This window comes from Tenrec ecaudatus, chromosome 3 (assembly GCF_050624435.1).
Source record: "Tenrec ecaudatus isolate mTenEca1 chromosome 3, mTenEca1.hap1, whole genome shotgun sequence".
In the NCBI taxonomy this organism is placed as follows: Eukaryota; Metazoa; Chordata; class Mammalia; order Afrosoricida; family Tenrecidae; genus Tenrec; species Tenrec ecaudatus.
This window is the reverse complement of record NC_134532.1, coordinates 128,948,712-128,972,374: the sequence shown is the minus strand read 5'-3', so window position 1 is coordinate 128,972,374 and position 23,663 is coordinate 128,948,712. Positions and strand designations below refer to the sequence as shown.

Genomic DNA, 23,663 nt, shown 5'->3' with positions numbered 1-23,663 from the left:
TCAATGCTCGTGGAAGCAGTCTCCAAGAGATCAAAGGATGTATTTCATTAGGTAAATCTGCTGAGGTAAGACCTCTTTGAGATGCTGAAGAGCAAGAATGTTACTATGAGGAATAATGTGTGCCTGCCCGAAGCTACCGTATTTCCATTGCCTCATAGGCAGATGTAAATTGGAAATTGAATCAGGAAGATCAAAGAAAATTGATACATTTGAACCATGGCACTGGAGAAGAATTTTGAAAATATCATGTACTTCCAAAAGAACAAAATCTATCTTGGAAAAAGTAAAGCCTGAATGCTCCTTACAGCCAAAGATAGTGAGACTTGATGTCACTTACTTTGGTCGTGTTGTCAGGAGAGACTGCTCCCTGGAGATGGAGAGCATGCTGGGTGACGTGGAGGAACAGGGATAAAGCTGAAGACGCTCAGTAAGCGCGCTGACACTGTGGCGGCCACAATGGGCTCAAACGTAGGAACAGTTAGGAGCGTTATGCCACCTGGGCAGCGCTTTGTTCGGTTGTACGTAGAGTTGCCATGAGTCAGCACTGACTCGAAGGCACTTAATAACTACAACAATTCAACTATTTGTATCATCCCATCTGTCATTAAAAGACAGTTATCTTGCCTTGTTTTTCAGAGATGGCTGGATCATGGTGGAATTGATATTTTAATTATTTTATTATCTCAACTCAGGTTGGTCACAGTATTCTAAATGTTAAATATTAAATTGTCATTACGTCAATGCAAAATAAAAAATTGTAGACAAAAAATCTACAGACAAAAGAGCGCTCAGCGCCCGAGCTGCGCACGCGCTATGCACCCTCACCCGGAAGCTATAGTTTCATTGCCTAACGCGGACCCACAGCAATGAACCCTTTGACAAAGGTGAAGCTCATCAATGAGCTGAATGAGCGGGAGGTCCAGCTTGGGGTGGCTGATAAGGTGTCCTGGCACTCTGAGTACAAGGACAACGCCTGGATCTTCCTGGGAGGCCTTCCCTATGAGCTGACTGAAGGTGACATCATCTGTGTGTTCTCACAGTATGGAGAGGTCGTGAACATCAATCTCGTGAGGGACAAGAAGACTGGGAAATCCAAAGGATTCTGTTTCCTGTGCTATGAAGACCAGAGGAGCACAATCCTAGCTGTGGATAACTTCAATGGAATCAAAATCAAAGGACGGACTATCCGAGTGGATCACGTGTCCAACTATCGTGCTCCGAAGGACTCAGAAGAGTTGGATGAGGTAACCAAAGCCCTCCAGGCGAAGGGCTGTGGGGCTCACGCGCCTCCGCCAAGCTCATCAGAGGGTTCGGACAATGACAGCTCCACAAAGAAGCACAAAAAAGACAAAAAGGAAAAAAAGAAAAGAAAGAAAGCCAAAGAGAATCCTGAGTCGGAGGTCCTGGCTGAGCCACTGCCCTCCTCTTCCTCGTCCAGCTTCAATGACATAAAGGAGGAACCAGGCTTGAAAAAGCATCCCAGCAAGAGCTCCAACAGGGTGCCCACGGCAGAGGCCAGAGAGGCCCGGAAGCACCAGCCCAGCTCCCCAAATGGGCGTTGGGCAGCAGACCCAGAAAGGAAGGAGAAGCCCAAGGTTGAACCTAAGGCCTCCAGCAAGAGGGAAGGAAAAGAGGACACGAGCTGGGATCGGGATGGGGACCGGAGATGGGACCGGGACCGGGACTGGGACGAGGGCCAGGGCCGAAGCACAGACACTCTTCCTGGCTGGCCCAGCAGCCGGTCGGAAGGGTGGGGTCACAGGAGGCAGAGCCGGGATCAGGCCTACAGGCACAAGAGGTCTTGACATTCCCAGGGCGGTGAGAGCTCTATCTCGGGGGCCACGTAGGAGACTGAAGTAAACTGGAATTTTAAAATGAAAAAAAAAATCTACAGACAAAGCTGAAGAAAGACTATTACAACTCACAATTATAACTCACAAATATATACTATGTCTCAAAACTCACAGTGGTACATTGTTACACCAAAGCAAAATGAAAAAAAATAACTGGTTGCTGTCAGCTTGCTCCTGACTCTTGACTACTCTTTACGAAAGCAGATTGGATTTGGAGCTAACAGGGTGTGAAGTGACATATTTTCCATGACCAGCCAAACACACACTCTTTGTGTCCCCCAGGGGTTTCACCGACATCATCACTGACTCACTCTCCTGCACAGCAGCGTGTCCTGGTCAAAACATCAGCAATCGTGGCTTCGGGAAGAGGGTAGAGTCATTGATTAACACAAAACAATGGTGCTTTGATTCCAAAATTTTCAGCCAACATATGTGTTTCCTGCTTTCCCCTAAACCTCCTTCGTCCATCACTAAAACCCGGGTTTTTATTTCTAAGGAAAGTATCCCATAACCAGGCCGTCCTTGACACCCAGGACAGCTGTTAACCTAGTCATTCTATGTGAGCGTGCAGGGTATTTTGTGCCCATTTTCTGTTTCAATTTGTCTGTACGGCCTTTTGATTGAGAAATTTGGATTTGTTTATTCATCGCTGGATAGATATTTTTTTAATATCAGCCTTGGGGCTGTTGTATGTTCTTTCTACTTTTCTGTTAAAATGGTGCTCAATTCTTCGCACAAGGCTCTACATCCCTGCAATGCTCTGTGCTTGCTCACTCCTCTCTTCCTTTCTCATTGTGGGCCCTCTCCTGGGGTTGTTTGTCATTGGCGGACTATTTTAGGTGTAGCCCGTCGTGATAATGGTCGAAGGAAACCTTTCCTCTTCTTGTGGACCAGCGATCTGGAACAAGATGAGTCACAAACTCAGGCAGCACCGGAAAGCAGCTGTACTTGCTCTACTCTTCTGGTCGAAACCAGGCTTTTGGACTAGGCAATCTCTGACCAGTTTGTCCGTTTAGTTCCTTTAGGCCAATTTAAAAGCAACAAAACAGGCATGTTCATGGGTGGGAAGATGAGTCGACAAATCTCTGCTCCCCAAGCACTCCCCAGACTTAATTTCTTCGTGACGGTTCCTGGAGGCTCCAGTGGTTTTGTAGTCACTTACTAACCCTGGGGGAGAAATGACCAACTTCTTTCCATGCTCCCATAATGATCCAGTTTCCAGTTTTACTAATCTTCTGTCTTCCAGATCCAAACCACCTTTGACCCAAGAGAGGGCTATACCTGGAAGTGCAGGAAACTGTCAATTTTCCATATTTTCAGATGCTTTCATTTTTAATATTTAGTATTCCAACCATTTCAAAGAACAGAAGCCAGAGATAAGGTTTAGAGGTAGAGAAACTGTTCATTTTTTCTACATTTAAAAAAAAATTAAAAAATAAATTGATTTGATTTATCTTAAATGCCTTTATTTCTTATGAAAATCTGTCCCATGAGTTATCTACTACAGAGCATGGGTTCAACTCTCAGCATAATACCAGATAAAATATGCTAGTCCACCAATTAGGGCCGCAGTAAACAAAATCATCTATATTTTAAAAATCATTCTTAAGTGCTAAAATATGGACTTGATTGTGATTTATGGTGCTCCATAAATTCAGAAGTTTTGATGAATGATGCTAAATTATTAATTTGCCCAAAGTGGGAAAGGCCGTCACCTAAAACTATGTCATAAATATTAAAGCCATCCTATTTTAAGAACTATGTGAGCTCTGAATTATAAGGACCTCGATAGATCGATTCTGGGCTCAGCATAACTCTTTGTGGCCGTAATTTACAATCACTTTATCCCCCTGTGACCATTAGTCAAAATTGTGAAGAAGTTAGCAGCCTACTGTGCAAGGTTAAAATTTGTCTCCCACGTTGTTCTCAGGCCTGTTAATTTTTATTGCCAAGAAAAAAATAATCAATTTTGTAATATACAATCTTTATTTGAATATGTAGAAAGGTCTCTGGTTTTGATTCTGAAAGTGAAAAATACTAAGATAATAATATGCTTGCAAAAATCAACAGGACTACAGACTTCAGATATACAAAACCCAAATATTCACTGCAGTGATGTGGACAAATAAGTAATCTTTACTTAAAAAGGTCAGGTCTTCGTGACCTACTGCTGTGATCATGTAGCTTTAAGGAGAGTGCAGTGTGCACAGCGCTTGACCCATGCTACTGGCACGGCATTTATCTGAGCTTGTGTTTCCCTCCACCTAGCTAGGCTACATCTTGAAGGAAAAGATCACCACAATGAATGTACTTGTGCATTCCCAAGAAATATATTTCCCAGAAATGTATCTCTAATGTGATGGGGAGAAAATAAACAACAGGACTGGCCTTCGACCTCAAGTTCCAAATCTAGTATGAGTAATTGGTATGACTTTTAGAAAATCACATAATTTCATCTGTGTATTAGGCATCATACTATAAGCTGCTTTGTGGAGCTGTAAAGAACAAATACCATATAGGTGAACATCATCATTAAGTATTAAAATGCTCCATGGATGTCAACTATCCTCACAAAGGCGAGAAGAGAGAAAGTTCCCTTTCAGGGAGGGGAAATTGTATCGTGCACTTTTGTTTAAATATCATCATTCCGTAATTGTCCCCACTTTTTTTATATATAAAAAAGCATCATTGCTGTAGTCTGTCTCTATAGGTTTAGAAAAGAGGCTTTAAGACACTTTCTATATGAAAGATTGTGACTCTTCTAATTAAAACTAAAGTCTCTGGAATTAGAAGTAGTGGTGAGGCTCTTTGGTTGTGACAGGGGCTTCTGCGGTTATTACCCGAGCTTCCTGCCTAATGAATGGAGCCACTAGATCACAATGGAGATATATAAGGGTCATATAAGGCAAGAGCCGCATAAGGAGAGGAAGTAAAACGTGTCAGGATGCATAACATGATGGGCAGCCCAAGTCACAGTTTGAAAAGACATTTTCCCCTTCTTCGCTTTACTTGGCAAGAAATGCAAATATTTGAGAAAAGAATATTGAATGAGTACAACTCTTCACTTCTCTGATGAAAAACAAATCATACAGAGATAATAAGTAAAAAGAGTGTGCAGGGACAGGAAATGGTCTCCAAAGGACACCTATGTTTTCTCAGTTAGGCCCTACGGAGATGGAACGTAAATATTAGGAGTTTCTTGGACAACGATTTCAGTTCCCAGAATTTGAACAAGCTGTTCTGATTTCACTGAATGAAAATTCCTTTTCATTTCCTGGAAACTACATTAACACTTTAGAGCTTTTCTTTCAACGCTTACAGTAATCAGCTTTGGGCTACAATAATTGAGAGCTTCACGTAGGTCCGCTATTGAGTTATAGAAGGAGGTTGCGGGCAGGAAACTAAGACACTCTTAAGCAGATCACCTTCAGAATCTAGAAATTATAATATTATGCAATAAGAATTACTTAGAGATAAGACTTAGAAGGAGCTAAAACCTAGCCCCAAGTTTTACTGCGGAAATGGGAAATTGGCATCATAGGTACTATTAGGAGAATATGGTTGCTGACCCTCAGTAGCTACCAACATCCATCCATCGTCACAGCATGCTCATCTCTGGTTTGGGACTGAGCGTGATAGACATTAGAGGTAGGTGTAGTGTGTATTCTTTTCTCACAGGTAGAGTCTAGAACAGTTTGACGGGGAGCTCCCAGGCATACTTTTTCCTTCCATGTAAACGAGTATAAGCATTCGAGATGTGTGGAATCTAGTGGTAAATAAATCAGTGGCATGATATCCAGTGGCCTTTCCAAACATGACCTCAAGAACAAGGGCCAGTTGGAAATGTTAAAGTAACAGCCATCACTGACCCAGGTGGATTAAAAATTTCCTAGGCCAACCCTTCTATTACTATGCTCTTGAAATGTGATTTGAGGTTTTATTAAGAGTATTTTCAGGATAGTTTATAGTTAAAAACCATCCAAAGACCCTGGTTGTAGGTTGTAATCGATGAAAAAAGCCAGGGATATTTTTTAAAGCTAAAATAATTGTGGTTTACTATGCAGCATTTCATTGGCATTGCTACAGGCTATAATCATACTGTTTTAATGCCTCTCTTTAAATGCATTTCGAATGCTTTGTAGCATAAGAATAGCTAGAAACACGTGTATAATGGCAATCCTAATGTGACCATACATTTAAATCCAGCTCTACCGTTTACAAAGCAGTAACAACAATACTACAGGCTCCCCTGAACAGCAAAGCAGGGTGTCCCCCACTGAGAAGGTCCCTTGAGGGTGGTAAAAAGCTGCAAAAGGATCCAGGACGCCAGAATAACTGCTTAACACAGAGGAACATAGCAAAGTCAAAGTATGTTGGTAGAGGAGGCTTCACGGTCACCTCACCCTCTGTTATCGCAGGCTTGGGCACAGAGAGCTAAGAGCAGAATTGAAAGCTGCTGGTTCGGGCAAAAGGTCAGGAAAAGGGAGCGAGAGCAAGGAGAGAAAGCTGTGAGTCAGAGTAACCGAACCAACCATCTTCCCTGTCCCCTCACCATCAATAGCTCAGGAAGCTAGGTCCATGTAGAGGGTGACATGTATAATATCTAATATATTGTATATCATATATATAATAGCTATGGCTTTTTAATAGTGTCTGATTATTTTACCCCTTTTGCATCATCTAAAACTGCTGCAACGGTTGTGCTCATAAATTATAAGAATCATTTCCCAAGATGGTTAAAATGAAAAATTCTTCAACCCCAAGGGTCAGCATTCCAATTCAATATGTTTGGGGTTGAATGTGGAATCTGCATTTCCCTCAACACCAGTCTTCCCCATGGAATCTGATGCTGGAGGTGTTGGCCTCATATGGTGAGATGCACTGGCATGCCTGAGTGCCCACTGGGCACTGCATGGACACATACCCTACAGAGGAGGTTCAGGAGTGCTCATGGCATCGAAGGCATCCCCCAAGGAAAGACTTGTATCTCTTATTTCAATAATGTCTGCTTTCCTGTGGCTCTTTCTGCATTGTGTTGAATCTATTTTATTATTTATTTTGTGTAGAATGTGACACAGAGCTTCAATATTGATCATTTTGAAATATTCACTTATCACAGGGTCATATATTAAATATTTCATATTTTCCAAACTGATATCAACTACTAGCACTGTAAGATGGCTTGAGAGAAACCAAGCTGCAGGAAGTCAACAGGACAGCCTCGTTTTCCAGGTCACCTAAGTTCGATGCCTTCGATAATAAGGTGCCGTTTGAAGACGTGTCCATCTCTCTCTCTTAAGGAAAAAGATTTGACTTTTCCTTCCCTGGCAAGTTCCTGTTTACCGGGTTCCAGTTTTCAAGGGTTTCACTGTCCTTTCCTCCACTTGTAGGCTTTTGTCCCTTCTCCATAGGTTTTCCTATTTGCGCTGCTTCATTAAACTTTGGAACATGCATCACTACCTGATGTTCTGCATCCTGATTCTATCTGCTCAAAATCGCTTTGCTCTGCTCGTCTGTTTTTCTTCCAATTACGATGCAAAACTTTTAATAAACTCTAAAAGATCCTTTTGGTATTTTATTTATGATTGGATTAAGTATCAAATAATCTGAAGTTAAATGGGCATTTCTTTACAATTATGCATCCACCCATTTGGTGTATTTTTCAGTCAAGTGCTAAGCTTTCTTCACATAGTTCCTTCTTATTCATTATTAAGAATGTGCTAGTTGTCTGTGTTTTGTGTAAATGGAAAATAGTGCAAACTATCTTTGATTGACACACATGTGAGGGGGCTTCAAACAGTTTTTGGAAAATGAACAAACAGACCTCTAACTACTAACAGGATTTTGTTTTATTTTTGCTGTCTTTTTGCTTTCTTTTTCTTTTTTTTCTCTTCTTTTAAATTTTGTATGTCAGTAGCTTTATTGTTTGTCAGTGTGTCAGTGTTGCTGCTGTCGATGCCATGTTCTTATGTGCCAGTTGGGTGCTGTCAAAGCCATATGCATTTGTATGCACATATTACTATATCAGCAGGTCCACCTAGACAAGATAGGCTGGACAAACAATGAGAGAAGAGACTAATGGGACCAACAGTCCCGGAGGAACATGAGAGTGTGGGAGGTAGGGGAAGGAAGGAGGTGTTGGCCAACCCAGGGACAAGGGAACAACGAGTGGTTCAAAACCAGTAGAGGGAGGGGATGAGAGGACTGGTAGGGAGTGACCAAGGGCAAGGTAACTGAGAGGAATTACTGAAACCAGAATGAAGGCTGAACATGGTAGTGGGACGGGAGGAAAACGTAAGGAAATAGAGGAAAGGAGTAGGAGGCAAAGGACATACATAGAAGCCTAAATAGGGACATATATATATATATATATATGTAAATATATTTATGATTATGGGGGAAATAGGCCTATGTGCACATATTTATAGATTCAGTAGTAGGGTAGCAGGTGGACATTGGGCCTCCTCATGCACACTTCCTCAATACAATAGCACCTTGCCCAGCTAAACAGTCATTCCATGATACCCACCTTCCTGACATGATCATTGAAGACAGACGTGTGTATCAGCAAACATGATGAAGAAAGCTGATGGTGCCCGGCTATCAAAAAGATATAGCATCTGGGGTCTTAAAGGCTTGAAGGCAAACAAGCAGCCATCTAGCTTGGAAGCAACAAACCCACAGAGAAGAAGCGCACAGCCTAAGCGAATACAAGGTGTTGACCAGACCAGGTAGCAGACACCAAGGAACAAAAACCATCATTGGGTGATCACCTTCCTCACATAAGCGCTGAAGACGAATCTGTACATAAGCAAGTGTGGTGAAGAAGGCTGATGGTGCCAGGCTATTGAGAGATATAGCATCTGGGGACTTAAAGGCTTGAGAGCAAACAAGCGGCCATCTAGCCTAGAAGCAACAAAGCCCACATGGAAGCAGCACACCAAGTGTGATCGTGGAGGGCAAAAGGGACTAGGTCTCAAACAACAAAGGCGGAGGGGGGCAGGGGGGTGGAATCACATCACCGTGAATGAGGGGGAGTACGTGATGGGGATCCAATGCCCATCTGTAGACAGTTGGACATCCCTTGCAGAGAGGTAGTGAGGAGGAGATGAGACACTCAGGGTTCAGTGTAGCAACAATGAAACTCAAGACCTGCCTCTAGTTCTTTTTTTTTTTTTCTCTTTTCTTCTTTTACATTTTATTAGGGACTCATACAACTCTTACCACAATCCATACATATACATACATCAATTGTATAAAGCACATCCATACATTCCCTGCCCCAATCATTCTCAAGGCATTTGCTCTCCACTTAAGCCCCTTGCATCAGGTCCTCTTTCCCCCCCCCCCCATTCCCCTCTCCCTCATATGCCCTTGGTAATTTATACATTGTTATTTTGTCATATCTTGCCCTATCCGGAGTCTCCCTTCCCCCCTTCTCTGCTGTCCCTCTCCCAGGGAAGAGGTCACATGTGGATCCTTGCAATCAGTTCCCCCTTTCCAACCCACTCACCCTCCACTCTCCCAGCATCGTCCCTCACACCCTTGGTCCTGAAGGTATCATCCACCCTGGATTCCCTGTACCTCCAACCCTCATATGCACCAGTGTACAGCCTCTGTCCTATCCAGCCCTGCAAGGTAGAATTCGGATCATGGTAGTTGGGGGGAGGAAGCATCCAGGATCTGGGGGAAAGCTGTGTTCTTCATCAATACTACCTCACACCCTAATTAACCCATCTCCTCTCCTAAACCCCTCTATGAGGGGATCTCCATTGGTCGACACTTGGGCCTTGGGTCTCCACTCTGCACTTCCCCCTTCATTTAATATGATATATATATATATACATACATACACATACATACATATATATACACACATACATACACATATATATACATATACACACATATATCTTTTTTTTTTTTGCATGATGCCTTATACCTGGTCCCTTGGGCACCTCGTGATCGCACTGGCTGGTGTGCTTCTTCCATGTGGGCTTATTTGCTTCTGAGCTAGATGGCCGCTTGTTCACCTTCAAGCCTTTAAGACCCCAGACACTATCTCTTTTGATAGCCGGGCACCATCAGCTTTCTTCACCACATTTGCTTATGCACCCATTTGTCTTCAGCGATCCTATCATGGAGGTGTGCAGTCAATGATATGATTTTTTGTTCGTTGATGTCTGGTAACTGATCCCTTTGGGACCACTCGATCACACAGGCTGGTGTGTTCTTCCATGTGGACTTTGTTGCTTCTGAGCTAGATGGCCGCTTGTTTATCTTCAAGCCTTTAAGACCCCAGTCACTATCTCTTTTGATAGCCGGGCACCATCAGCTTTCTTCACCACATTTACTTGTTCACCCACTTTGGCTCCAGCCGTTGTGTTGGGAGAGTGAGCATCATAGAGTTCCAATTTAATAAAAGAAGGTATTCATGCATTGAGGGAGTGTTTGAGTAGACTGCCTCTAGTTCTTGAACACTTCCTCCCCTCCCAATCATCATGATCTCAATTCTACCTTGCAGACCTGGTTAGACCAGAGTATGCACAGCAGTGCAGTAGGGATCTAGAAACACAGGGAATCTAGGACGGATGAACCGCTCAGGACCAGCGGTGGGAGTGGTGACACCGAAGGGAAGGGGGTGTAGAAAAGGAGAACTGATCTTGGGGATCTATGTGTAACCTCCTCTCTGGGGGATGGGCAATGGGAAGGTGGGTGAGGGGAGACACTGGGCAGTGTAAGATAAGATAAAATAATTATTTATAAACTATGAAGGGTTCAGGGAGAAGAGGAGAGCGGGGAGGGAGTGGGAGGGAAAAAAAGGAAACTGAGCTGATTCCAGGAACCCAAGTGGAAGGTGAATTTTGAGAATCACAAGGGCAACAAATGTATTAGGGTGACTTACTCAATTGATGTATGTATGGATTGTGAGAATAGTTGTATGAGCCCCAATAAAAATATTTATTAAATTAAAAAACCTGAAAAAAAGAAAGATAATAGTATACCCAGGTCTATTACTTAAAAAACATATAGACCGTTAATGAACAAAAATATCAGAATTTGAAGCTATTATGTCTTGATATGGTCCATTTTCACCTGCACTCTTTTGAAGGCAGTTATTTCCATCCCGACCGCTCAGTGGTTACACTTTGAGCTTCCAACAGCAAGGGTAGCAATCCTTCAGTGGAAGAAAGATGAGACTTTCTACTCCAGTGAAACGTAAAAGAAAATAAAAGAGTTAGAGCCTTGAAACACACAGAGGAAGTTCTGCCCTGTTCTATAGGATCGTTATGATTTGGAGTCAACTTGAGGGCAATGAGTACTTGAGAATTTGAAGCATTCCCCCAAGAGAAGTCTACTCAGTTCAAGGCACACCTCGTCAAAACTGCAGTGTGGGCGTCCTTGAGGGACTCAAGTTGGTGTCTTTTAAATATTCCTTAAGTATGAGAACAAAAAGAAGTCAGAAGGAACAAGATCACAGCTGTAGAGCACATGAGGTAAGGGCAGTCACCTAATGTGGTGTCAATTTAAGGATTAAGAGTATAGGGGTGAAGTCTCGGCTGTCAATCTGGAGATAGCCAATGAGACTTCTGTGTGGGCATGGCCTTCTGAGAATTCTGGGGAATCCGGTACTTCCTCCTTACAGGTGGAAGACTCTCTCTCTCTCTCTCTCTCTCTCTCTCTCTCTCTCTCTCTCTCTCTCTCTCTCTCTCTCTCTCTCTCTCTCTCTCTCTCGCTCTCACTCTTTCTGCCACTCCCTGGGAGACATTGCAGAAGACAAGCCACATGGACTCAACCAGACCTCTGAAGCCAGAGACCCCTGCCAGCACTGAGATGCTTACAACGCCACTGGACCCAAAGACTTTCTACCCACTGGCTTGTGATCTACCCACTGACTTACATTTGGCTTTATTGCATGTGTTGCTTGAGTCTGAAGAGGACTTTATAGATTGGTATTGGACACATGGCTAATATCAGACTTATGGCCTTAGACTGGACTGGGCTGGAATGTTTTCTCAATGTTCAATTCCTCTTGTATATAAATCTTATACACATATATGTGTCCATGGAGTTGTTTCTCTAGTGTACCCAGACTAACACAGTTCCCAACAAAATTTTTCATTGGAACAACCCCTGCAATATAACATAAACGAGCAGGTTCATGATATTGATGGGAAACAAATCTTTGACACCGTTTTCAGGTCTTTTTCTCACTGTTGCAGTTTTCGGGTTCTTTCTAATCAGCCTTCATCATTTGATCATCCTGTGGCTTGCGAGAAAATCTGTCGAGATGGCTCTTTTGTCAGTCACCAAAAGCATCGGAGCTGACTTTGTTGCCTTGGCTCGACCTGGCCCAAGAGATCCACTCAGAAGCTGCAGTTTTGATTGGACCTTACTGTGTAAGGAGCCCTGGGGGTGTTGTCCGAGGGTCCATAACCTGGAGCCCTAGTTTATGCATTGACTGGTAACCACAAGGTTAAATGTTCAAAACTACCAGCCACTCTACAGGAGAAAGACAAGACTCTCTACTCCAGTAGAATTAGTCTCAGAAACCCACATCAGCAGTTCTGCCATGCCCCGTATGACCATATGAGTCAGAATCAAGTGGATGGCAGTGAGTTTGAGGTGTTTGTTTGTTGTTTTGTTTGTTTGTTCTGTACATCATTTTGATATATTCAGGACTCACCCCCAGTTACAGTCTGCTTGTCTTCATTAGCCTTGTTCTTGCTTAAAAGACAAATGGCAAGATCCCCTTTCTGAGTTAGTTGATATTTATGCAATGGTTTTAACACTCATAGAGCCAGCCTTGCTGAAACCGGATGTTCACTTTAAAAGGACAACGCTAAAAGATTGCGAGCCCAACTTCGGAAGCTATCACCTCAATGGTTTGGTCGTGCTGTTTCTTTGGTGTTTTGTTTTGCTATCTTCTTCCATTATTTCTGGACTCCAGCCACAGTTTCTCGGTTCCAACTGACACTCTTCTCTCAGCACTCATTTTAGAGACTTTCAAACATCTCTTCAAAATGTTTGATATATTGGCAAACTCTTGCCTTATATGGGTACCACCTCTATAAAGCTGTAGCAAGCTTCAATTATTTAAAAAATGTCCACTTGAGTTTTGTTAAGAATTTGATATTAGCACATACTTCAAATCTTTTTTCCCTATAGCACAACAGAAAGATATTTTCATTTTGGAAGATACAGTGGTGATATTAAGACAAGGATATTGCTTAGAGCAGAGACATATTTGAACATTTGTTAAGAATTAACCTCTGCACATATGAATATGTTTTACTTCACCTTGTATAGTCTATTATTGATGCCTCTATTTTTCTACTATATTTTCATGTGATTCTTCTGAGTTTCATAGGTATATTTTCTTTTGGATTTCATAATTATATTGTCAAATAATGATAATTTTATATTGACCTAATAATTATTTTTCAATAATAAGAGAAATCAAATTTTTATATCCTACCTTGTTACATGTGATAAAGTACACAATCATCTTAACTTGGGGAGATACTTGTGCCATCATTTTGTTAACCTTAATTGAATTTTTTTAAACTATTAGCTACTTATTTGAGATAACTATTGTTTATCTCATTAGAAAAAATACCTTTCATAAATAGACAATGGTTTTAAATATTGCCTAATGTCATTCTGGATTCAATTAAAAGATAATTTAATTCTTTTTTAAAAGAAAGACATTAATCCATTACCCTTTCAATTATGGGACCCCAAATTATTTTCCCTATTTAGTAATAATGCACTATTCTTTCAATATACTATTTAAATTCTATTGCTGACATTTTGAGAGATATGGGGATGCTTGTCTTCTCTTTAAAAATCCCTGGTGACACAAGTGGTTAAGCATTCAATGGCTAATCTTAAGGTCAGTGGTCCTAACCCACCAATTTCTCCAAAGGTGAAATATGTGCAGTCTGCTTCTGTAAAGATCGTGGCCGCAGAAACCCTGTGGGGCAGTTCTATTCTGTCTTATGCTATTGCTCTGCATTAGAATCTTTTTTAAATGCTATTTTAGTATCAACGTTGTTTTAGCTTTTTTATTGTGCTAGAGAAATGTATTTCTACTTCTTGGGAAAATTGGTAATTTCTCTGTTCCCAGGATATTATCTCTTAATGATATTTTAATTGTATTGCTATAGAATCATTCACTGTATTTTTTTTTTAATTCAGTTGTCTTGGTGTCCCTGAGGAATTGATTTCAGGACCCCCTTGTATACATAAACCTGTAGATGCTTATGTACCATATAAAAAGTGGTGCAGTATTTGCATATAACTTGCTCAAATCCTCCCTAATGCTTTAAAGCATCTCTAGAAAACATGTTATAACCAATATAATATAAACAGTCTGTAAATATCACTTTACATTCCCTCTTAGGAATGTCTTTGATCACTTCATTGCCTTTTTACTTTCTCTAAATACTTTCCATTCCTGGTTGGTTGACCCCACTAATGGAAAATTGAGGGAATGGAGGGCCAATATTTTGCCCATTTTAAGTTACATTTATATATAAACAAGCTCTTAGATCGAATTATAAGTTCTGCTTATTTTATAAGCCCTTAAGTTCTATGTATATCTTTAATGAGTTTTAGATGAATCTTATTAAGATAGTTCTGATATTACATTTTACTTTTTGTTAGTAAATGCATGACTTGGGATTTGAGTGGTTATTGAGAAGGAAAATATAATCACTATGCTATTGTACACAAGTTGGAATAAAGTTTTGTCCCTTAAATAATAAATTTTTAAAGACTGTGCAGATTATTTTTTTCCTCAGCACATTGTTCACCTGGGAGTTTTGTATAAATCCTACCACAAGATTACCATAAGCCACAATTAGAGCAGGAGAGACCAGTCCCTGGAAAAGGACATCGTGTTTGCTGAAGTAGAGGGGCGGCAAAGAAGAAGACCTAGACAGGAAGGGTTGCGACAGTGACTGTGACAGTAGGCTCAAACATAAGGACAGTTGTGAAGATGGCAGAGGATTGGGCAGTGGTCCATTTGGTTTCCATGTAGTACAGTGAGTTGAAACTAACTTGACTGCACATAACAACAATTGATAACAGATTATTTCTGAAGGACATAAGGCAAGAGGCATAGTATGCCCAAAGAGTAGTATTGGCCATTTCTCTCCTGAGCTGCACTGCAGTATTCATATGAAGTATAGCCAGAGGGCAAAAGGATGACTTCCATATAGTGTAGGTGCCCCAAGGGCTCCCTTTATGGCCCAAAGGATACAATATTTCTTGCAACCTAGGGTACAACTTCCTGAGCCCCCCAAAGGATAGCACAGTTATAAGTACTCAAAGAAGTTCCCAAAATGGCTTTCTTTCGTATCAGTATCTTCTCCCCGTTCCAATGGCACGTGCATGTCAGAACTATTTTTACTGCAAGCAGCGCAGCTGGGGACCATAGGTAACAGGCCACTTCATCAGATTTCAGGGAGAACAGCTTTAATTAACCAAAGGCCAAATATTCAGAATAGACGGTATTTGCTCAAGCGCTATCAGTATTTTACTTGGTTTCTGTTTGGGGTTTTGATTTGTGTTATGTGTTTATATATATTTTTGTCTTGGTATGTTTTCCTCTATATAAAATCCAGGAGCAAGTCTACAGAGACAGAGTTTCATGGAGTTTGGGGGAGATGATGGGGAAATGGGGAGCTAATGAGTACCAAAAAGAAGAAAATGTTCTAAAATTGATTGTGATGATGACTGAACAATGTATTTTAGTATATTTAAATTATTGAATTGCATGATCTGTGAATTTTATGGCAATATAACTTTAAAAATTAAAAAAGAGATTTAACAAAAATATTAAATACTTGTCTATTAATTTTAAACAATATATCAATGTAATGTTTTTCCTTCAAAGCTCACTGCTCTCAAGTCAATCCAATTCATAGGGACACATATTTCCCTAAACTTTAAATTTTTCTAATATTTAAAATTAGAAACTTAAATCCTATTGTCTCTTTTTTGCTCTCCTTCTTTTCACAGGTGAAATTTGGAAATTATGCTTTTGTGTGGGATGCAGCTGTACTGGAGTACGTGGCTATCAACGACGCAGACTGCTCATTTTACACCATTGGGAGCACTGTCGCTGACCGGGGCTATGGCATTGCACTGCAGCATGGTAGCCCCTACCGGGATGTCTTCTCACAAAGGTAAGGTTTGTGTAAAGATGCAATCAGGCAGCCAAAGAATCTAGACAAAGACAATTCACTGGTTTATGACTTTTTGTTTTCGCACTTTGAAGAAGCATTTCATTTACAGCAACAGCCAGAGAAAAGTAGCTGTGAGTAGTTTGATCAATAAAACAGTAATTTTATGGCGCATTTACTGAATTTTCATAGAGATATTTTTCTCATAAAGGGGGAAGGTAGTTTACTTCATGTAACTGATTAGACTTTTGAAAATACTGATAGAAAAAACAAAGCTAAGTGTGTCTGTAATTTCTGTTAGAACTTTAAGAGTGGCCCAGGCTCTGGGTTGCGAGAGGGAGGAAATATTCATTTGTTTCTGAGAACACCAACGTGTAAAACAAGCTTGAGGGTCAAGCCAAGCGCCGCGGCAATGAGGCACAGTAATAAAGCTGTGCCTCTCTGAATTTTGCCAGGCAAACGGGCCCGAATTTTAGCCTTTCACTTGATGGTGAAGTAGGCCTAGGACTCTATCGTGAAATCCAAGAAAACGGACTTTTAAGTGCTCATCTTCAGATAAGACTTTTTATTTTGCATTTATAATTTTCTTCTTAGAAGAGAGTTCTTTTAAAAGGAAAACTTTGAAATGTGTATATTGAAAATGAACAATGCATGTAAAAATATTATATATTAAAAGAAATTCCCAATGCATACTTTATTTCCTTCTATCTACTAACAAACAAACTGATATATGAGACATAGTACCTCCCAGCTGGAAGTATATCACTTAACATAGTTAGTACACCTTTGTTTGTTTCGATCTGTTCTTCAATGTATTCCACAGAAGCTAAGCCTACTCCAAAATTAAACCTTGTTCTATATCGCACAAGGTCTGAAGCACAAACTATGTGAGTTTTATTTTCCCCAATGTTAAGAAAATAAATGAGACTATAATTCACAGATTAAAAAAGTCAAACTAAAAATGACTGTGTTAGTCAACTTGTGTTTGTAGTGAACAATACCAGGATTTAATGATCAAAACTTAAGTAAAATCCTTCTTCATGAATCGTGCAGATTGTGCATTGGCTATGTTCTTCCGCAAGCTGTGGGTCCACTGCAGGTCAGCTCTACGTATCTCCTCAGTCCAGGGCTCAGCTGAGAAAGGCTGTATCTGAGTTCTGTTGTTCTCACTGCAGAACAGCGGCCCTGATTCTGTCTTTTACCAAAAGCAGTGATAAATGAAACTAGCATTCACCGTGTATGCGGCTTAGAACTCTTAGTGCAGAATGCATCCCAGCGCCTGCAGACTGGCTTCCCCAAGCTCCTTAAGCTCCCACAGCATTGAACTCTGTCTGTGAGCACTGTACGGACGTGTTAATGTTTGTTAGGTTTTATGAGTTAAGTTTATGATTGGATAGGTCGTTTTGACCTGGGAAGGACCAAAGAAGTCCCCAGGTAAATTAATATCGGTTGCTTCTTTGTTGTATGCAATTTTGCCTTATTTTAGCTGTATTTATTCCTCAGTTGTTGGTCTTTAATGCAAAAAAAAATTAAGTCTAACCAAATGAGTAGATGAACATAGTAGCAATTAAAGAAATGTTTACAGAATCACACCAAGTGTTCCATTTCTTATTATCCCTGTGGTGCTTAACCCAGTAGAGATTTTAAACCTCAGGAAATGTTCTCCAGTGAACTGCTGAAAAGTGGGATGAGGCATTGGGTGTCCGTGTTCTTTTCTTTGTTGTTCATGATGGATGCCAGCAACTTACGTGGCCCCTTTCTGTGGTGCTTCTTAAGAATGACAGCCTGCCTTGTGGTCCCCTGCACGTCTGGAAGGAGAGGGATGCAGGGAGGGAAGATGATCTGGCAATCATCAATGCACCAACTCATCTCTTTATGCATGTGCCCCATTCATCAAGGACCCAGACTCTCTCCCTGAATTCAGGACACATTTGCACTCCATCTTGACAAAGCCATTGGGGAAAAGAAATCTCTTCTTTCTTAGATGATTTTAAAAAATCACAAGGGCTGTCAAATGTAATCATTACCATACGTTTAGTAAGTTCTGCATCCATCTTGGATGCTTTAACTTACCCTGGGCTATGGCTTAAACTAGGTCACAGATAGATTTGGTGGTAAATGTCCATTAAAATCCTCATTCTGAGTGATTTTTAATACGTGAATATTAATTCTTTTCAAGCAACCGTACACCATTACACAACTTCTAAGTTATACAAGCACTCTGATGTTTAATAAATAATCGTACCTGATAACAAATAACACATAGGCATACTGTGATGACATGTGAGCTCTGCTACATGGTAGCAGGTATACCTACTGCTACAAGGTCTAGTTCCAACTCACAGCAATTCAATAGAACGAAATGCAACCCATGCTTTGGGTTCCAAGGCTGGAAATCTCTTTGTCAGCAGAAACCCCAGTCTTTCTCCTGAGAAGCCGCTGGTTGATTTGAAATGCTGGCCTTGTGTGCAGCAGCCTAACACATAGCCCAGCATGCGAACCTGCATGCAGCAGCCTAACACACAGCCGAGCATGCGAACCACTCCTTGGGCTCCTTATATACAGGGTTAAATAAAGGTTTTGAGACGTTAAAGCACTGTCATTGAGTCCATTCTAATTCATAGTACACCTGTATAGAGTTCCCAGCAATGTAAATCTTCATGAGTTGGACTTCTAACCACAAAGCCAATGGTTTGTATCCACCAGCAGCTCCCTCAGAGAAAGATGACACTTTCTGCTCCCAAATTATCCACAGCCTTGGAAAACCTAAGCAGTAGTGCTACTTTGACTACAGCGTTGCTATGAGTGGAATCTACTCAATGGGAGTGAATAGGCTTTTATTTGGTGTGGGGGAGGGTTGGCAGGGGGAGTATTTGCACATTTCCGCTGGGTATCTAGGAGCCTTGTTGGTATAGGAGTTACAGTGTTCGGCAGCTAACCAAAGGGTCAATGGTTCCAATCCATCAAAGAAAAATGTAACACAGTGCTACCTAAAGATGTATAACTTTGGAAATTCTGTCCTCTTGCGTCACTATGTATCAAGATTGAATCAATGGCAGTGAGGTTGGTTTATTTGGGATTGGGAGCAGGAGGATAGGTCTGTCGCTGTAAGAGGCTTGTATAGTTCATAACCACTCAAATTACTTACATGAGGTATTCGACCGTCTGGACCTTAATACACTATGGGTAACTTTGAAAATACTGGGAATATCAGAACGCTCCGTGGTGTTCATTCCACACTTGTATGTGAAGCAAGTGGCAGTCGCGTGAAGAGAACAAGGGAATGCTGCGTGATTTAAAATCAGGGAAGGTGTGCATCGGGGTTGCGTCCTCTCACCATGCATGTTCAATCTGTATCAATGAAGCTGGTGTATATGAAGAAGAATGTGGCATCTGGATTAGAAGAAGACTTATTTATGGCCTGTAAGAGGCAGGTAACAAATTCTTGCTTGCTGAAACAGAGTTGAGGCACTTGCTGATGAAGATCAAAGATTGTAGCCTTCAGCATGGATTACAACTCAATGTGCGGAAGACCAAAATCCTCACAACTCGACCAAGCGGTTATATCGTGGTAAGTGGAGGACAGGTTAAAATTGTGAAGGATTATGTCATACTTGGATCCATAACCATTTTTCATGGAAGCAGCATTCTACAGATCAAAAGATATCTTGCATTAGGAACATCTGTAGCACAAGACCTCTTTAGAATATTAAAGAGCAACGAAGCTACAGTGAGGACGAAGGTGGGCCTGATTCATCAAGCCATGGCATTTCAGTTGCCTCGTATGCACGTGAAAGCTGGACATTACATAAGGAAGAGCACAGAGGAATGGGTGCACTTGAATTGTGGTTCTGGGGAAGAACATTGAAAGTACCATGGCTACCAAAAGGACTGATGGATCTGTGCTGGAAGAGGTGTGGCCAGAGTGCTCCTTGGAGGCAGGGATGGCAAGAGTTCCACTTCGGACATGCTGTCAGGAAAGACCAGTCCCTGGAGAAGGAAGGGCATCATGCTGAGTAAAATGGATGACAAGGAGTGGCACCGTGGCTGCACGAGTGGGCTCAGGCATGAGTGGGCTCAGGCTAGGGTGGAGCGGAGCCAGCAGTGCAGTGTTTCGTTCTGTTGTGCATAGGGTCATTAGCAACACAGTGACACCTAACAACAGCAAAGTTAGATTTTATGTCCACTTTCGTTTGTGTAGATATAGAACCCGATTGTGTCATAGCCTGAAGATGACTCCTGGAAGGTGTGGTCTTTTTATTACAGAAATATTGAGGACACTTCCTCTCTCTCTGCCCATTCACCTTCCTGATTGTTGAGACTCTGTACCTTCCCCCAGTGGTGGCTGATGTGAGTCACCAGCCCTGTAAGCTGTTGGCATTCTGCCCCGTTTCCACTGTGCTTGGATCCACACAAGCCTGTACCTACCATAGTCTGAAGAGAGCTCCAGCTGGCATTCGACCCCTCGACTTAAATTAGGCTGAACTGAGAAGCCTTCTTGATATAAGAGTACATCGTGATATAAAGCACTTTCTTATAATGCATGATTCCCACTGATTTTTGTTTCTCTAGGCAACCCAATCTAGCACAGTATCCTAGGAGGATTTTGCTAGATAGCTTGGCAGCAGCATTTAAAGCATTTCTATATTCTATATCAGGTAAGCCACGTACTACTGTGATAGATAATTCTTACAATGAATTCTCTGTCTGGTACTTGTTCACAATGGCCCCTGCCTAATAATAGTGCTTATTATTAAAATGTATTTAGTCAAATGTTGCTTGATTATAGATAGTTAAGAATAAGAGAGAACTGAATTTTTCTGAATGGTTTTATTATACGATTAATGCAATTAATTCCAGTGTGCTCTTAGAATATTAACTATTTAGGTGGCTAGAGAGATAACAAAGAACTTCTTATCAGGTATTTAGAAAGCTAACCTGTGTTTGATATTTTTATGAGATTCGAGCAATAGTTAAAGTTTGCACTTCACTGTAGAGTTCTTCTCTAGCAGGGTCGCCCAGAGGCAACGCACTCCATTAAGTCTTAGTGGAAAGACATTCAGGTCCACTTCGGTGGGTCAGCAAGCCCGGCTTGCTCAATGAAGTGCACAGAAGCACTGCACTTCACAAGCCAGCCTCTTGCACAAAAGTGCTCAGCTCTGCTTGCTCCATGAAGTGGACAGTCCAACCTTCTGCTCCACGCACATGTTCCTGGTTCTGCTGCTGCTCTTCTGATCTGAGAGCTGTCCTCTAGATTCGGGAAATTCACTGCACATGGAGCTCAGGTCCAGAGAGTGCACTCCACTCCTGACTCTTGTTGGTAATGAGATCTCTCCTCCTGCTACAGCAGGATGGCATTGTAGGGAACCTAGTCACAGTTTCTCACAGGTGAATCTTATCAGTATCTTCTCCCCACCCTCTTACCAGACCCATGCAGGAAAAGGTTATGTGGTGAGAGTTAGAGACTGGCTAGAAAATTCACATTACATACCATACATACTCGTATATAAGCCAAGTTTTTCAGCACATTATTAATGCATTTCTGTGGTAAAATTAGGTGCCTTGACTGATATTCGGGTTGGCTTATCCTTGAGTCTATCTGGTAATTCACTTTCTCTGCACAGAAGATTAGTTCCTCAAAGTTGGAAGGCACTGAAAATGTGACACGGGAAGTATTGCTTTCCTCAAAGTATAAATGTGAAAATCACTACCGTGGAATCAATTCTGGTTCATGAAAAACCTGTGAAACAAAGCACAACTGTCTCCTGTGGATTTCTAAGAATATAAATTATTCTTGGTTAAGAACTTCATCTTTCTTCCTCGGGTGTGTTGGTGGTTTCAACCTGCTGAGCTTGTGGGTAGCTGCCTAAAGCATAGCCCACAGACCCCCAGGGTTCTCATCAAAGTTGTAGCCGTAATAACTTGCCGAGATGAAACGTTTCTGGACCTTCGTTTGCTGATGTGGCATGGCTCAAAATAAGAATGAACATCTGCAAACACCCATTAACAATCAGAGCATGTAATGTATGAAGTGGAAATCTAGGAAATTTGGAAGTCATCAAAATGAATTTTAAGTATCGATTGAAATTCCAACATTTCAGGAGGTTGAATAAGATCAAGAGCCATGATATTGAAGAAGAAATCAAAAAATTAAAAAAGAAAGTCTAAGCTACACTTCAAGTATCAGAGAAAAATAAGGCTCCAGGAATTTACAGAATACCAATTGAGTTGTCTCAACAAATTGATTCAACACTGGAAATGCCAAAAATTTGGAAAACAGACATATTGTCCACCAACTGAAAGAGCTCAATATTTGTGCCTATTCCAAAGAAAAGGATCCAATAGAATGCAGAAACTTTCCAAAAATTTAAGTAATATCAAAGTAAAATTTTGCTGAAGATCATTCAGCAATGATCAGGGCAACAATCAGGGCAACAATGGTCGTAGCAGATAGACCAACCTGATTCAAAAGAGGATGTAGAATGAAGGGTACCTTCATATTTTTTTAATGTCAGATGGATTGTGACTGAAAGCAGAAAAACCCAGGGTGATATTTATCTGTATTTTATGGACTAGGCAAAACCATTCGGCGGTGTAAATCATTAAAAAAATTATGAAGAATGGGAATTCTAGAACACTTAATTGTGCTCATGAAGAACGTGTACATAAACACATTTGCAGGGTTGATGAAACAAAAGGTCAGCAAAAAAAGATAAAGAAGCTCGACCAGGTGGAGTGACATAATGGCTGCAACAATGAGTCCAAACATGCAATCATGGTGAGTGACTCTAGGAATTGACTCAGCCAAACATCACAAAAAAACAGTTCTTTTGTGGATCCAAGCTGCTAATAGTTCCAACCACCACACTGTTGTGTCAGTAGCCAAGTGCTTACCTATTGCTCCCCCAGGACTCCTATACACTTATATAACTCCCGATAATTCTATTATTATCCTCACCTTAGAGATATGGAAAGCAAGACATAGAAAGACAAAGCTTATCCAAGTCCTCAAAACTACTGAGTAGTAGAGCTAAGATTCAAATCCAGGCAGTCTGGCTTCAAAATCTAGGCTATTAACAACTCTGCTTTATGGTTTCTCATCTAAATGCTGTGCACGTTCAATAAGCTGTGTTTCAAATAAATACCCAGGATATCTATCTCTCTCTCTCTCTCTTTCTCTCTCTCCCTCCCTCCTTCCCTCCCTCCCTCTTCCTTTCTTTATGTTTCCCTTCCCCTTCCTTTCTCTGTGTCCCCTTCTCTCCTTTAGGATCTTAGAATAGAATCACAATCATATTTGACTCATAATATTTAGTCAGTGTTGTCCCATGCTCTGTTAGTTTTATTTATTTACTTATCATTTGTTTGTTTGTGTTAAATTTGGATCTCTAAAGTGGTAAAACTAGTGATATATATACATACTTAGAGGGTAAGAAAAATTAATATAATGACTAACACCTTTGTAGAAACAGGCAAGTCCAATCTGGTGTCAAGTTCATGAGTCAGATATTAAGCTAGAGGCTTCTCCTAACGATGAAGCTTCAAGGTTTGATAAACCCAAGATCACTAAGAACACCACAGAGTCAAGGCTGAAAGGGGTGATGAATCCGAAATCAGCAAA

At 41.1% G+C, this 23,663-nt stretch overlaps 1 protein-coding gene and 1 pseudogene across 3 annotated transcripts in view; both read left to right on the top strand.

Moving 5' to 3' along the window:
- Positions 1-23,663, top strand: part of GRID2 (glutamate ionotropic receptor delta type subunit 2) — a 1,629,781-nt gene that overhangs the window by 1,417,541 nt on the left and 188,577 nt on the right. For all 3 annotated transcript variants that reach the window (XM_075544881.1, XM_075544882.1, XM_075544880.1), the window contains one exon: positions 15,882-16,048. In XM_075544881.1, coding sequence (XP_075400996.1) covers positions 15,882-16,048 — 167 coding nt within the window. The remainder of the gene's footprint in view (positions 1-15,881; positions 16,049-23,663) is intronic.
- Positions 822-1,807, top strand: LOC142443557 (RNA-binding motif protein, X-linked 2 pseudogene; annotated as a pseudogene).